This window comes from Equus caballus, chromosome X, assembly GCF_041296265.1.
Source record: "Equus caballus isolate H_3958 breed thoroughbred chromosome X, TB-T2T, whole genome shotgun sequence".
NCBI classification, from domain to species: domain Eukaryota; kingdom Metazoa; phylum Chordata; class Mammalia; order Perissodactyla; family Equidae; genus Equus; species Equus caballus.
The window spans coordinates 46,050,661-46,067,161 of record NC_091715.1 but is presented as its reverse complement, the minus strand read 5'-3'; the positions used below and the strand labels follow the sequence as shown (position 1 = coordinate 46,067,161).

Genomic DNA, 16,501 nt, shown 5'->3' with positions numbered 1-16,501 from the left:
GGGTATAGAAGGAAAGTACCTCAACATAATAAAGGCCATATATGATAGACCCACAGCCAACATCATACTCAATGGACAAAAACTGAAAGCCATCCCTCTGAGGACAGGAACAAGACAAGGGTGCCCACTTTCACCACTCCTATTCAACATAGTACTGGAGGTGCTGGCCAGAGCAATTCAGCAGGAAAAAGAAATAAAAGGAATCCAAATAGGTAACGAAGAAGTAAAACTCTCGTTGTTTGCAGACGACATGATCTTATATATAGAAAACCCCAAAGAATCCACAGAAAAACTATTAGAAATAATCAACAACTACAGCAAAGTAGCAGGGTATAAAATTAACGTGCATAAATCAGTAGCATTTCTATACACTAACAATGAACTAACAGAAAAAGAACTCAAGAACTCAATCCCATTCACAACGAAAAGAATAAAATACCTTGGGATAAACTTAACCAAGGAAGTGAAGGATCTATACAATGAAAACTACAAGACTTTCTTGAAAGAAATTGATGATGACATAAAGAGATGGAAAGACATTCCTTGCACATGGATTGGAAGAATAAACATAGTTAAAATGTCCATACTACCTAAAGCAATATACAGATTCAATGCTATCCCAATCAGAATCCCAAGAACATTCTTCACAGAAATTGAACAAACAATCCTAAAATTCATATGGGGCAACAAAAGACCGCAAATTGCTAAAGCAATCCTGAGCAAGAAAAACAAAGCCGGCGGAATCACAATCCCCGATTTCAAAACATACTACAAAGCTACAGTGATCAAAACAGCATGGTACTGGTACAAAAACAGGTCCACAGATCAATGGAACAGAATTGAAAGCCCAGAGATAAAACCACACATCTATGGACAGCTAATCTTCAACAAAGGAGCAGAGGGCCTACAATGGAGAAAAGAAAGTCTCTTCAACAAATGGTGCTGGGAAAACTGGACAGCCACATGCAAAAGATTGAAAATTGACCAGTCTTTTTCACCACACACCAAAATAAACTCAAAATGGATCAAAGACCTAAAGATTAGGCCTGAGACAATAAGTCTTTTGGAAGAGAATATAGGCAGTACACTCTTTGACATCAGTTTCAAAAGAATCTTTTCGGACACTGTAACTCCTCAGTTGAGGGAAACAATAGAAAGAATAAACAAATGGGACTTCATCAGACTAAAGAGCTTCTTCAAGGCAAGGGAAAACAGGATTGAAACAAAAAAACAGCTCACTAATTGGGAAAAAATATTCACAAGCCACTTATCCGACAAAGGGTTAATCTCCATAATATACAAAGAACTCACACGGCTTAACAGCAAAAAAACAAACAACCCGATCAAAAAATGGGCAGAGGACATGAACAGACGTTTCTCAAAAGAAGATATGAATATGGCCAATAGACACATGAAAAGATGTTCATCATCGCTAATCATCAGGGAAATGCAAATCAAAACTACACTAAGATATCACCTTACACCCGTTAGATTGGCAAAAACATCCAAAACCAAGAGTGACAAATGTTGGAGAGGTTGTGGAGAAAAAGGAACCCTCATACACTGTTGGTGGGAATGCAAACTGGTGCAGCCACTATGGAAAACAGTATGGAGATTTCTCAAAAAGTTAAAAATAGAAATACCCTATGACCCAGCCATCCCATTACTGGGTATCTATCCTAAGAACCTGATATCAGAAATCTCAAGAGTCCGTTGCACCCCTATGTTCATCGCAGCATTATTTACAATAGCCAAGACGTGGAACCAGCCTACATGCCCAGAAACTGATGATTGGATAAAGAAGATGTGGTATATATACACAATGGAATACTACTCAGCCATAAAAAAAGACAAAATTGGCCCATTCACAACATCGTGGATGGACCTCGAGGGTATTATGTTAAGCGAAATAAGCCAGTCAGACAAAGACGAACTCTATATGACTCCACTCATAGGTGGAATTTAGTATATTGATATGGAGATCTGATCGGTGGTTATCAGGGAAAAGGGGGGTTGGGGGAGGGCACAGAGGGGGAAGCGGTGTACCCACAACATGACTAACAAAAACGTACAACTGAAATCTCACAAGGTTGTAATCTATCATAACATTAATAAAAAAAAAAATACTTTAACCTATGCAGATCTCTTTCTCTCTCACACACATACATGCATAAACTCATATATATTATTTCTGTATGGACTGTATTTATTTGGCTATATAGATATAACACCCCAGACACACATAAATATCTATCCATCTTGGATATGTCTCTATGTATATATGCCCACATATACATGGAAAAATATCTATTTATACAAATATATATATACACAGATATTTTCCATGACTGAGTGGGTCTCTAGTGAGTTTGTGTATACACTGTGATAGTTAATTTTATGTATCAACCTGGCTAGGCCATGGTACCCAGACACTGGGTCAAACATGAGTTTAGGTGTTGCTGTGAAGATATATTTTAGGTAAGATTAATATTTAAATCAGTAGACTGAGTAAAACAGATTCCCCTCCATAATGTGGGTGGCTTTATGCAATCAGTTGAAGGCCCTAAGAGAAAAAGACTGCCATCCACCAAGAAGAGAGAATTCTACCTCCAGATTGTCTTCTTAATAGAGCTGTAACATCACCCCTTTCCTGAGTCTCCAGCCTATCGGCCTGCCCTGCAGATTTCAAACGTGCCAGCCTCTATAATGCTATGAAGTCAATTCCTTAAAATTAGTCAAACAATCAATCTATATACAGATACAAATACACACACACACTTCTTATTGGTTCTACTTCTCTGAGGAACCCTGACTAATACACACATAATAGAAGGAAACATCTATATTGTTTGAACTTGAGAGTTAAGGAAGCATTCTAGCCATTTTTAGTTCAAAACTTCTGAATCTTTAGTTCAAAAGCCTAAATCTTTAATGAAATAGAGTATACTTTTCTTAATTAAGTTTAAAATCCCACAAAGAACATTAATGTATCTTTAGGCATATTTATAGAGGCATTTAGAAAACAGTAAGTTGATCACTAAAAATTAGAAGTAATTAGAAAATGCATACAGAGCTCATTTGTTGGAATGCTCTAGGTTTTTCTATTGCAAATTGGGACAGGGCATGAAGTGATTTTTAAAGGAAACAAAACAACAGCAGCAAGAATAACAATAACAAAACCCTCACAATCTCAAGACCCAAGCTACATACAGGATTTTATGCTGAATTAAAATAGAATTAATACTTAGTGAGAGAGAGAAAAGAAGAAGATACTAAAAAAATCTAGATACTCAAAAGTAGTTTTTGGAGTCAAATAGAGAACCCTGTCAAGTGCTTTTTGAAAACCTGTAAGCTAACCTAGAAACATCAAAACATACCCAACGCTGGAACACTGGAGGCAATCCTGTAACTAGTTACAGAAAAAAAGTATTCCTGACCACAGCTATTACCAAAAAACCCCTTTAGTTAAATAAAGGGTATCCTTAGACTCCTACGCTCCAACCCAAAGGGGAACTGTATTCTTCTACATCAGCAGCATGCAGGCATACCTCATTTTATTGCACTTCACTTTATTGTACTTTGCAGACATTGTCCTTTTTTACAAGACTCTCCACCAGCAAAAAGATTATGACTCACTGAAGGCGCAGATGACAGTTAGCATTTTTTAGCAATAAGGTATTTTTTAAGATATGTACATTATTTTCTTAGGCTATTGCACCTAATAGACTACAGTATAGTGTAAACATAACTTTTATATGCACTGGGAAACCAAAAAGTTTGTGTAACTCGCTTTATTGTGATATTTGCTTTATTGTGGTGGTCTGGAACAAAATACACAATATCTCCGAGGTATTCCTGTATTCTAAAACTGCTTTCCTCAGCTTTACCCTTGGAAATAGAGGATCTTCTCTTTCAGCTTAGACTTTAAAATCCAATCTTCTTATTTTATATTAAGCAAACTAAAGCTAGACTATATTTGTGACTTGCCAATCCTGGGGTCTCATAGCTAGAAAGAAGTCTGACCTTTCTACTGTGTCTTCTCTGGTTTAAATTTACATGCACTAACTCCCATGGTAGAAAAGAAGAGAAATATACCATATCAGTGCAGTTATGAGGGATTTGGCATTGTGACTAACACAGTGTGGCTGGCACTTGTATTGGTGCATACCGGTTTCCTCGATTAACCTAGTGACAGCTGTGACCTTGCTTCATCTCACCCCTGGTAGGTCTTCTAGCCTTGACAGTAACTGCCAGCTTTGAAGATCAGTAAAACAGGGGCAGCAAACATATTAAAAAAAATAAAACGGCTTCTTGGTGATATCACATGGTCAGGTTCCTTACCTAAATGTGAAAATTATTTGCTAAATTAATATGATCTTTCCCTTACAATGGAAAATTTGTTTATGAGCATTTTAAAACACAAATGACAAAACTTTATTTTGAAAGTTTCTGTGAGATTTTCTTCCTGAAAAAAGAATGATAGAAATTTACCTATACTTCTATAAAGGAAGTTTACAAAGCATGTCAACCATTTGGTGCATCTTCCTTTCTGTTTCTTACCAGGTCCCGTTGATCTTCCTGTACCAGATCCATTTTGTGCACCAAGCAAAAGATTTTGGCATCTGGAGAGTTCTGCAGAATGGCTTCCAGGCATGACTGGTAATAGTGCATATCCTTTTCCAGTTCACGGCTCTCCACATCAAAGACATAAATCAGAACCTCCACATTTCGGAAGATGTTGTCTCGTTGGCTAGTGAAATAATTTTCCATGAAGGTGTCCTGTCTAGAAGGCAAAAAATAATCTAGGTAGTAAGCAAGTCCTCAGTTTAGTCACTCCTATTTACAATCTATTTTTGTTGACTTAATCAATGTAAAAGATAATCTTAAGGCTTCAAATTAAAGGGGAAATAACAGCAAATCAGATTGGCCTCATCTTACTTCCTGAGCCACACCCTGTACCACCATTTGCCTCTTTGTCTTCAAAATACACTTTGATCTTCCCTCAGTTCTAGTGGCCCATGGTTTATCCACTGAGGGGCCTTTATACATGCTGTTCACTCTGTCTCACATGCTATCCTCCTACCTCTACATCTAATTAACTCCTACTTGTCCCTTTAGATTTCAGTTCAATCCATACTTCCTCACTGAAACCTTTATCCCTGTCCTCTCTGACTTGGGCAAATCCAGGTACCATAGGCCCTTATACCAACACACCGTTTTGTTTTCTTTCTGTGAGGAAGATTGGCCCTGAGCTAACATCTGTTGCCAATCTTCCTCTTTTTGCTTGAGGAAGATTGTCGCTGAGCTAACATCTGTGCCAATCTTCCTCTACTTTATGCGGGATGCTGCCACAGCATGGCTTGATGAGTGGTGCTAGGTCTGCGTCTGGGATCCGAACCTGAGAACCCCAGGCTGTGAAAGCAGAGTATGTGAACTTAGCCACTGTGCCACCGGCCCGGCCCCCACACTGTTCTTATTTTTAACACTTACCACAAGTGTGATACTACACGTTTGTGTATTTCATTAATGGCAATTCACTTCCCTAGACAGCAAGTTTTATGAAGGCAAGGATCATGTCTGTTACTATTTGCCATTGTTTCCCAGCTTTCAGCACAGAGCCTGCCATAGAGTAGGTGCTCAATGAATATTTATTGAATGACTAACTAGTAAAATATTCTAAACTGTATGAAAATAATTCCAAGATAACTTTTTAGCAGAATGTTGCTCTTTGCTCCTTAGGCTGTGTGCTGCTTCCCAAGAAGTTCTCAATTACCAGCTGCCTAGCAGAAAACAGTAGTTTTGTTGTGAAAAATAATCATGAACCCAGTTTCTAGTTCTGCACTTTGCTATTAATTAGCTGTATGACCTTGGGAGATTCATAATCTCACTTGACCTCAGCTCCTTTATCTGTAAAAATGATAACATCTTAGTGCCTAAAAGCAAGGGACTTGGACCAATCTCTTGACATAGATTACAGAATTAGAAGCAATGATAATGAGGAATGATTTGTATAGAGAGAGCTGCTAGGGTGTTAAGTGTTAAGTGATCCATCTGCTAGCAGTCATGGAATCATTTTCTTTTTGTTTTTTTTTAGCATTGTTTTTAATGAGTTTTAGTCCAGAATACAAAGCAAGGTGCTAGCTGTTGCCTCAATATTAATACAATTTTAAACAACGGCTTTTTCTTCCCCCATAAAGGCAAGTTAGATAAGTGTATGAGAAGGACAGGATGAGACATTCATTGAATCTATTTTTGAAAAATCACCCTGAAAGCTAGTAGCACTCTTCACCCAACACCTGCCCTATTTATTGATTCAAATTCTGGGACTTTCTTGATCTGACAGATATTGTGGGACAATTTCTCTTTTGAGACTTTTAGCATGTAAGGGTCATTTTTCTTGGTTTTGTTGCTCATCTCATTGAACTTTCATCTCTGGATGAGTAAGGAAGCCAGCATGGTTCTTTATGAGTTCTTCTGAGGAACTCTGATTGTGACAGTTCTCACTTTGGTATATGCCTGCAGGCCATACTCTCCCAGCTCCTGGCCATTCCCAGACATCTTGTAGCTACCAAATAGTGACTGGGCCCTAAACACGTCATAGCAGTTGATCCACACAGTGCCAGCCTAGAGGGCTTGGGACAGATACTTGGCCTTGTCCAAGTCCTTCATGAAGACAGCTACGGCCAGCTTATACTTGGAATTGTTGGCTCTCCCAACGACTTCCTCTATGGTCTTCAACTTCAGGATCTGCATCACTGGCCCAAAGATCTGCTCCTTTGCGACTATCATGCCATCTTGCACATCTCCAAACACGGTGGGCTGGATGAAGTAGCCATGGTCAGCAGCTGTCCCTCCACCACACAGCAGCTTCGCCCCCCTCTTCCTTCCCAGATTTGATATTGCCCAGGACCTTCTTAAACTGAGTTTCATCCACCTGTGGCCCCTGCTTGGTCTGGCTGTCAAAGGGGTTCCTGACCACACCAGACCGAGACCGGGCCTGGGCAACGCTGTGCTCCACAAACTCAGTGTAAACATCCTCCTGCACAAAGGTCCGGGAGCCCCCACAGCAGCACTGGCCCTGGCTGAAGAACAGGGCAAAGTGGGTCTGCTCCACCACCCAGTCCATATCAGCATCTGACATTATGGATATTGGGGCTTTTCCCTCCAAGCTCCAGGGTGACTTTCTTGAGGTTACCTCTCCCCACAGCAACCTAGATTAGGTGGCTAACCTCAGTGGAGCCTGTGAAAGTCACTTTGTCCACATCCTCATGGGAGGCAATGGTAGCCCCACCCATGGGGCCAAATCCAAGAACAATATTGACCACACCAGGGGGAAAGCCAGCCTCCTTAATCAAGTTGGCCACATAGAGGGCAGTGAGTGGAGTCTGCTCAGCCACCTTCATTACAACCACGTTTCCAGTTGCCAAGGCCTGGGCCCAGTTTCCATGCTTGCATGAAGAGAGGGAAGTTCCATGGAATGATCTGCCTGCACACCCCCACAGGTTCATGCAGGGTGTAGCTGAAGAAGTCCCCATCGATGAGAATGGTTTTCCCATGGTACTACTCGGCCCAGCTGGCATAATAACGGAGACATTTGAGGACCATGTCCAAATCCACCAGGTAAGAGATAACGTACGGCTTGCCATTATCCAGGGTCTCCAAGGCTGCCAGGTAGGTCTGGTCCCACTCAATCAGATCGGCCAGGTGGTTTAGCAGCCGACCCCTGTTGGACGCATCCATGCAGTGCCAGGGCAAGCCAAGCTGAAAGGTGGCCCGGGCAGCCTTCACTGCCCTGTCCACATCTTCCTTGTCACCTGTAGCTACCCAACAGATGACCTCCCCAGTGGACGGATTGACGGTAGGGAATGTTTTCTTGCTGATGGCGTCATGCCACTCCTTGTTTATGAAGATCTGGTTGTAGAAGACCTCAGGCTGCTGGCTGGGGGCCAGCACGGCCTAGGTGGTAGCGGCTGACAGGAGGCGATGGCCCAGGCGGGGCCTGAAGCCGGCGGCGGCAAGGGCAGTAGCACACAACATGCTGTGGTGGGAGCGGGAGTGCAGGGCCATAGAATCATTTCCTTACAGACTGTTTGGCTATTTTGTTATTCTTTCAACAAATACTCACTGAGCACCTACTCCACACCTGGCTCTATGCTAGGAGCTGGGAAACACTGAGCTAACAATATCTATTTTGTGAGGCATTTGCTATGTGTTTTTTTTGGTTTTGGTTTTATTTTTTTGCTGAGGAAGATTCACCCTGAGCAAACATCCATGCCAATCTTCCTCTACTTTTTAGTATGTGGGCTACCAGCACAGTATGGCCGCTAACAGAGTGGTATAGGTCTACACTCAGGAACTGAACTCGGACTGCCAAAGCGGAGCACGCTAAATTTAACCACTAGGCCACTGGGGCTGACCCATATACATTTATATATATATTATCTTACTTAATTATCAAAACAACCCTATGAATTGGTATCATCATTACCCCTATTGTACAGATGAAGAAACTGTGGCTTAGAGAATTTAAATGATCTACTCAAAATAACACAGCTAACAAAGCTGAGATACCCCAATCTAACTCCAAAGCCTAGGCTCCTAACAACTGTACACTACATGCTGCTGCTTCAGCACAGAGATGCAAATAGCCATAGGGTAGGGAATAATACCCGTATACAAGCATAGTGAATGTGCATTTGTGATGAGATATTCCAGAAGCGACTTGGCAGTGAGAGGAAAAACTGTCTCTTATTCCTCCAACAGTGAGTATCTCAGCTGGAGAATATGTGCTCAGGTCCGATCTACGTTTCTTAGACTGCCTGGAGATGATAATTGAAATAACAAAGAATGTGCTGGTATGGTGTGATGTCTAAGAGCTCAACACTGGTGTTAGGCTTGCTGAGTAGAAACCTAACTTCTTCACCGGCAAAAGAGAGGGATAATCTATCCTATATTACAGATATCTAGATTCAGCTTATTTTAGTGCTGCTAAAACATGTCACATACAGAGGGCATTCTCACAATTACATAAAAGTCAGAGATCTTTAATCAAGCGCTCATTCTGAAGTAATTTCTAGCCAATGTTTCTACTATAAGTGATGGTTACTCAAGCGTATTCTCTGTGCTGATTATACTAGATGCCATGATTACTGCCATTGACCTCACAAACAAGTAAGCAGATGATACTTACCCACCACAGTCCCACAGGTTCAATACCAGGTTTCCCAGAAATCGAACATGAGAATGTTCTACATCAACTGGAAGACAAATATGCCGAATCTAGTAATTGTAGCATGTGAAATGAAATTCAAAATAAGCAAAGCACTAACCCATGGAATTTAGAAGGACCAAAGTGGAGTGAAATGCTCAAAGCCACAACAAGAAGGTGATTTTCAGCTTAGTAGCGTGGTTTAGTGGCAAGATGGGCACCTAAACTACCCTGAGCTACAGAACTGACTCTCGTATAAGTCATTTTACTCTCAGCAGCTTATAATACTCAGTTTATAATACTCTAATTATAATACTAATGTTAAAATTTCAACAAGACAGAGACATATACCATTTAATAGCTCTTCCCTGACTCACCTGCCCCACCAACACCCTCCCTCCAAAATTAAAAAATGACAATAAAAACCAAATACAAAACAAACATAAAACATAACCAAACTTACTCCCTCTATTGATTTCATTATTTTGATTAATGACCCTACTATTTTCCCAATTTGTGGGGGGTCATTTTTGACTCCTCTGTCCACATTCAATTCATTGCTATTCCTTTGTAATCCCTCTCAATTCCACTCATTTTACAACCTGCCAGTAACATTAAGGAAAGCCCTGACCTTCTCAACTACAATAGCTCCATAATTACCTCCCACCAGGAAGCCTTACCCACTTTACTTCATCCTATAGACTACTGCGAGGTTCATCTTCTTAACACCACTTTGAACATGTCACTCCCCATTCAAAAAATTTTCAATGGTTCCTCCATGCCTATAGGGGGGGCATTCAAGGTCCTTCAGAATTTGGCTTCCAATCTACCTTTATAATCTCGAATGATTCACATTAATAAAGCCTTTTGCTCCAGTCCAATTTGGTTTATTCATAGTCCTCCCAAACCCCACTATCTCCCCAACCCCAAAACACCTTACATCAGGGGTCGCAAACTTGCTAATAGGGGCCAAGCCAGTAAACATACAAGAGCAAATTTGATCATGTATGGAGAGTAAACATCCACCCAAGGAGACAATGGAGTGGGTGGCAGTTACTCAACTCTAGCTCATTTGCCAGGCAGGAATGTGGGCTCAGGATTACCAGATCTTTAAATTTCTCAATAGTAGTGGGAAATCCAGATTTTTATGGAAACTTTTACATATTGATAACTAATTCCAAATTTTATAAACATTGCACAGGCCAAACAAAACACATCTATAGGCCTCATCCAGCATATAGGCTGCCTGTTTGCGACCTCTGCCTTACACTTCCCTCCCCACCCTATGCTTGGCCTACTCTGTCCATCTGCCTAGAAAGTCCTCCCCACTTTTCTTTCAAAGTTAGATTCATCTTTTAAGACCCAGCTTAAATCCCATTTCCTTTAAAAGCCCTACCTGGCCACCCCCACTTACCGTCATCACTCCCTCTGAATTCATTCAAACATATATTAAGCATCTACTCTCTGCCAGGCACTAAAAATCACAAGGAAGAATAATGAAAATTCTTATCCTGGAAATTTCTCAAAGTCTAACAATTATCATCTTTACCATTTGTGTAATAGTCAATCACACAGTGGTGTTTCTTCTATGACTATCATGAAGCTGTTGATTAAATTGACTGCTATCTAACTTTTGCAATTTTATCTTCTCATAAACTAGATCACAAGCAGCAAAGCATTATTTTAAAAAACATGGGCATTGGAGTCAAATAGTTCTTAGTTCAAATACCAGGTCTACCTCTCTCTGTGTGACCTTGGGCAAGTCACTTAACCTCTGAGTATTAGTTTCCACTTCTATTAAAAAGGTGGGAAGCATACTATTGACCTCACAGGTTTGGTGTGAGGATTAAAGCAGTTACTATACATGAAGTGCCTGGCACGTAGTAGGTGCTCAAACTACTTCCCTTCTCCCCTTTACTTCCCCCTCCTTGGAAAAGGAATCATATCTTACATGTCTTTGTATTTCCAACAGAGTCTACGAGAGAGTAGGTGCTCAAACTGCTATTAATTTGAAGACTATGTAAACGGTCTAGTACTAAAAAAAAATGGAAAGAAGTACTACTGAGAAAGGGAAAGACAATAACAAAAGAAGTGACAGGATTCAGTGACTGTTTAGATATGGAGCACATGGGATAGAAATCTGGTTTCTACTTGCATACCATAGAAATTGTTCTCATTAAGTGACCAATGGCCCCATTACCAAATCCAGTGGACTTTTTAGTCCTTGTCTTACTTTCTGAAGCATGACACTGTTGACTACTCTTTTCTCAAAAAATTCTCTTCTCTTGGCCTCTGATATCATACCTACAACCTCTCTGGCAGATCCTCCTTCACAGGCTCCTATTCTTCTTTCTGTCCCTTAAATGTTGGAGTTCTTCAGGATTCCATCTTTAGCCACCTACTCTTCTCTCTACATATTCTGTTCCTAGGCAAGCTAATCTATTTATATTATTTTACTTACCATTTGGATACTGATAACTCATAAATATGTATCTCTAATACAGATTTCTCTCCTCCCTTTCTGAATCATACATTGGACATCTCCACTTGAATAAACCACAAGTATCCCAAACTCAGTGTATCCAAAAATAACTGATTATCTCCCCATTCTTCCTACAAGATCTATTCCTCTTTCGATCTTCTCCATCTCAGTGAATTTAACCAGTTGCCTAGGCCAAAACCTTAATTTCATTGTTGAGTCCACTCTTTCCCCACCTTTCCTCCAAAACCTATCAGCAAGTCCCACTGACACTACCTCTTAAATATATCCCAAATCCATTTGCTTGTAACCATATCCACTACCACCACCCTAACCCAAGTTAAGCCCCCATCATCTCTTACCTGGTCTACTAAAATAGTTTACTAATTTGTCAACCTGTTTCTACCCTTGCCTCCCTCCAATCTATCCTCCATATTAAAGATATAGTCTCTCCAAAAATGCAGATTTTCTATTCCATTCTTCTTTAAAAAGAAAAAAAAAAACATGTCTCTGTATATATATAGGATTGTATACATCCAGAAAAAAAAAGGAAGGCCAGAAGTATAACCTCAAACTACTAATGGTGGTTGTCTCTAGGAAGTAGGCCTGAGAATGAGGGAAGAAGTTGACTTTCTATACTTCTGTAATGTTTGAATTTTTCGCAAGTATTACTTTTGTAAATAAAATTGAAAATTAAAAATCATAAAATCTGATGTTACTTTTCCGTTTAAAACTTTCTAGGGGCTGCCCTCTACCCTCAGTTCAAACTACATGACTTGGCTTATAAGGCACTTTATCATCTAACCCCCCACTTTCTTCCTCCCTCTTTAGTCTCATGTCTCCTATATGGCCCTCTGGCTCTCCTAGTCTTCCTGTCCTGCTATCATAAGAGCAACTAAAAATAACCAAAAACAGAGTTTGGGGAGTCACATACACTTATGGGGCAGAAAGAAGAAAATATTCTTTTTTTTCTTAAAATAGGGGGAGGGATGGTTAAACATAAAGGAAGAAAACCAGGGCAATAAAGCATTAAATGAAAGCCAAGGGAACAGAGAATTTTGAGAAGGTAGGAAATCTTGGAGCCATCAACAGTGTTTGAGACTAAAATTCTTCATAATCATATTTTTATTGACAAGTTTACTATTCCAACAAACACATTTTAACAGCCCCCTAATAAATTAATTATACCACTATTTGGTATCCTTACTTCAAATTTCAAAACACAGTAGGCTCTAAGTTTAACAAAATAAAACTGGACTTTTTTTAGCAATGACAAACAGGAAAAATACTAAAACAGTAAAAGTGATGTAATATTTTAGAAGTACTCTTTTACTACTTTTAAAGAAAATCAGCAACTGTGTAAAAAGGAATAGCAAGTAAAAATCAATGCACTGTATGTTTTTTAATTAGTCTATAAGTTAAGAAGTAGAACACAGACCTTTCTTCAACAATGAAAAACTAGCTAATGATACACTAAAGCATTAAGGCCAACATAATATTTTAAAGTATACTTTTATTATCTTTAAGGAAATACAGTAATTGCTAACAAAGTATTATCAATAAAGGCCCACTTGAGATATCCTTAAGAGCAACAGCCCCATACAATTCACAGTGCCTGGCACACAGTAAGCTCCAGAAAAGCACTTGAATAAATGGCTTGCTTTAATGTATAGGGTTCATATAATTTGCAACATTCTGTTTGTATCTTTTTAATTATGCTGCTAGATTATTTCAAAGGTATTTTAAGTAGTTTGAATAGTTCTGAAATTTGGGTTGCAAGACTATTCACTAGACATAAGGTAGTAAATCAACTCTGCTGATTAGCTAAAAACAAAAATATTAATTGGACTAGAAAAAGGTGCTTCAATAAAATGTGTAGAACTTAAAACACAAAGAGAAAGAAGTCTGCCAGGAGTTGTGGCTGTAGCATAATGAACAGAGCAGGAGTGTAGATTGACATTCCAGATCTAATGCTTAATAGTTCAGTAAGCTTAACTTCTAGGTCATACTTTCTTCATCTATTAAAATGAAGTTAATATGAGGACTAAAGTATATAAAGAAGCATACAATAAACATTAGCTTCTCTAATCTACTGAAACCATATGATGATTAGGTCTAGATATTTAACTTGAAAGAATAGAAAAAAAAATTAAAATCTAGCAAATCAAGACAGGGAGAATTCTGGACAGGAATTTTCTAGAAAGAAGTCTCTCAAGGCATGACAGGCCATAGGACCTTGTCCTGACCAAAATTTTTGATGAATGACTTAGATGAAAACTAGATGAGATGCTTATCAAATGTACAAACTGCAGAGTTAGGAAGGATAGCTAATATATCAGATGAGAGAATAAGTAGCTAAAATGAAAATAGACCAAATCCTTTTCTATGGACAAGGAAACTGAGGCCCAGTGAGATGGTGATTTGCCCTAGACTTCAGAGTTAACAAACACAGGGTATAGGAACATACCATGGGCTAAAACAAACATAACTGAATAATTTAACAGAGATAAGCATGTATTCTTAGGTTGAAAATATGAACTGCACAAGAATCAGAAGGAAGATATGTGTTTTAATAACAATATATGTGAAAAAGAATTGCTTTTTTTTTCGTGTGACTCAGTATAAAGGCCACTCCACAAAAGGAGAGTAGGGACTAGACTGTGCTAACAGCAGTGAGATGCCCAGAACAAAAGATGTAATAGTCCTACTCTGTCCTCATCAGACCACATCTGCATTTAAGTCTCAGTGCTTTAAGGAAAATGCAGACACGTTCAAACAAGTCCCTTAAAAATGCTTAAAATGATGTCAAATGCGTAACAGATGGAGGAACTGGAGATGTTTAACTTAAGGAAAATAAGATTTGGGAGGCAAGGGATAGCTAGGATAGATTGAGACACTAACCATACTCAAATATTTATAGAGGCTCAAGAGAAGAGAAAGGGACTAGCTAATAGAAATAAAGGAAAATAGATTCTCGGCTTTAACTAAAAAATAGCTTTCTAACCATTAAAACTGCCCTAATTATGAGAGTCTGTGCTATACTCCATGCACTTTAAGAACAGAAATGAGGTTTCCTTCTCCTTTATATCCTAGGATCTGGAACATAAAGTGTTTTTAAAATGTGTGTTGTGCCTGAAACCAGAGTGAGATACCTTATGAAGTAGTGGGTGACTTGTCCCTAAAAGCAGTCAAGACGCTAGAAACTTAGATCAGGAATATATGAAAGCCAGGTAGGGCAATGATTTTGTCACCCAGAAGCCAACGATCAATGCAGAATCCAGAAATATTCGGATGCTCCAAAATGAAATGGCATTACAGCCTAGAGACAGAAGGGATCTCCCGGGAGCATAGATCCACTGAACTGGCAGCCAGGGCAGCCGAGCTAGTCTATAGTAAGAAGCCAGATTTAATATTTAAACCATAAAAGGCGATCAAATATTTCTCAACTCAGAGCTGGAACTCCAGTGAGAACATCTATGCATATCCAGGAAGAGAAGCAGCAGAGTACAGATCAAGTTACCCTCCCTCCCGCCCCCAGCAGTTTACCTTTTAATGAAGGCTAGGACTAACCACTGCTTTAAAAATATCTTAGATTTTAGTGTTATGCTTGTTAATACCTATCAATTAGTTTCCCTTTATATAATAACAGTTAAAAACAAACCCCTGCCCTCCAAAAGAAACAAACAAAAGGGTCCCTATGCCTGTTTAAGAAAAAGCAGGGCAAAAAAGAAGTTGAACAAGGGCATCCCACTTGCTAAGCAACCAAGAAAGGAAAGAACCTCCCCAAGAAAGCGAACAATAGTAACCAGAATTAGGCCACACTCCTCTGAGAAGGAATTAAAAAAGAGGAAACATGCTCCAAAAGAAATCTCTCAACCTCTGTATCCCCAAGTTACTGCAACCAAGTGTGTTATGCAGATTAATAATAGTTAAGATCACCTGACTTTACAATAAGATAAAACATCTTACTTGTTGCACCAAGGCGACGTGTGTCTCTGGCAATATAATTTGCAAAGATAATAGATCTCATGCTGGTCTTACCAGACCCACTTTTACCCATCAGCAGCACCTAAGGACAAAGTGGTAAAAAAGAAAGAAAAGAAGTTAGCAATCTACAGCAAATGAAGTCTAAAGGGATCTATTTCTCTCCTGTACTTGATGTTTTACTAGAGTGATAGTACCAACACCCTGGAGTGGATACTTGTAACTAACTAGTTCCCCAATCAATGGTGAATGCAGATACCTGGAATTCCAGGGGCCAGGCACTTACCTGTCATGGGTCACACACGTGCTTGATGATAGTATTGCAGTGAATTTATTATGCTATTAATATTCACTATCATATCTTCAGAACCATGTTAAAGAAACACCATCTTGAGAGGAAAGTGAACCCTCATCTCTCATATTCTAATGTTTTATGCATTGAACTAGCTGGCAGGGAATTTCAGTAAAATTGAAAGTTCTTCCTCCTGCTCAAGGTTAACCTTTCCACCTTTGCCCCTGATCTCATCCCTTCCACTTACCTCCATGATTTTGTTCCATTAATTACTCTGTCTCTTTTTCTTTTCAAAAGTGTCCCATGGCCTATAGGATCAAATTCTTAAACTACATGTAAGACCCTCCTTGATCTGGCTTATCTACTCCTTTGCCCTCCTCTGTTGACCCTCCTGGGCTGGAACTTCAAGAGTCCAGTCATACTGAACTGAACTGCCTGTAGTACTTTTGACTGCTCCCAGATCTCCAGGGAGCCCTGCTCTACATCTTTGTTTCATGCTACACTCTATGCCATTAACTTTCCATTCCCTTTTCTTCCT

The 16,501-nt window shown here is 39.4% G+C and overlaps 1 protein-coding gene and 1 pseudogene across 2 annotated transcripts in view; both read right to left on the bottom strand.

Moving 5' to 3' along the window:
* Nucleotides 1-16,501, bottom strand: part of RRAGB (Ras related GTP binding B) — a 32,059-nt gene that overhangs the window by 11,707 nt on the left and 3,851 nt on the right. Inside the window, exons 3-6 of one of the 2 annotated variants that reach the window (XM_023634395.2) lie at nucleotides 15,657-15,756; nucleotides 11,160-11,243; nucleotides 9,191-9,257; nucleotides 4,561-4,783 (exon numbers count right to left, since the gene is read on the bottom strand). In XM_023634395.2, the coding sequence (XP_023490163.1) occupies nucleotides 4,561-4,783; nucleotides 9,191-9,257; nucleotides 11,160-11,243; nucleotides 15,657-15,756 (474 nt within the window). The remainder of the gene's footprint in view (nucleotides 1-4,560; nucleotides 4,784-9,190; nucleotides 9,258-11,159; nucleotides 11,244-15,656; nucleotides 15,757-16,501) is intronic. The other variant, XM_023634396.2, reaches the window with a different exon arrangement.
* Nucleotides 6,321-8,214, bottom strand: LOC100146389 (aldehyde dehydrogenase, mitochondrial-like; annotated as a pseudogene).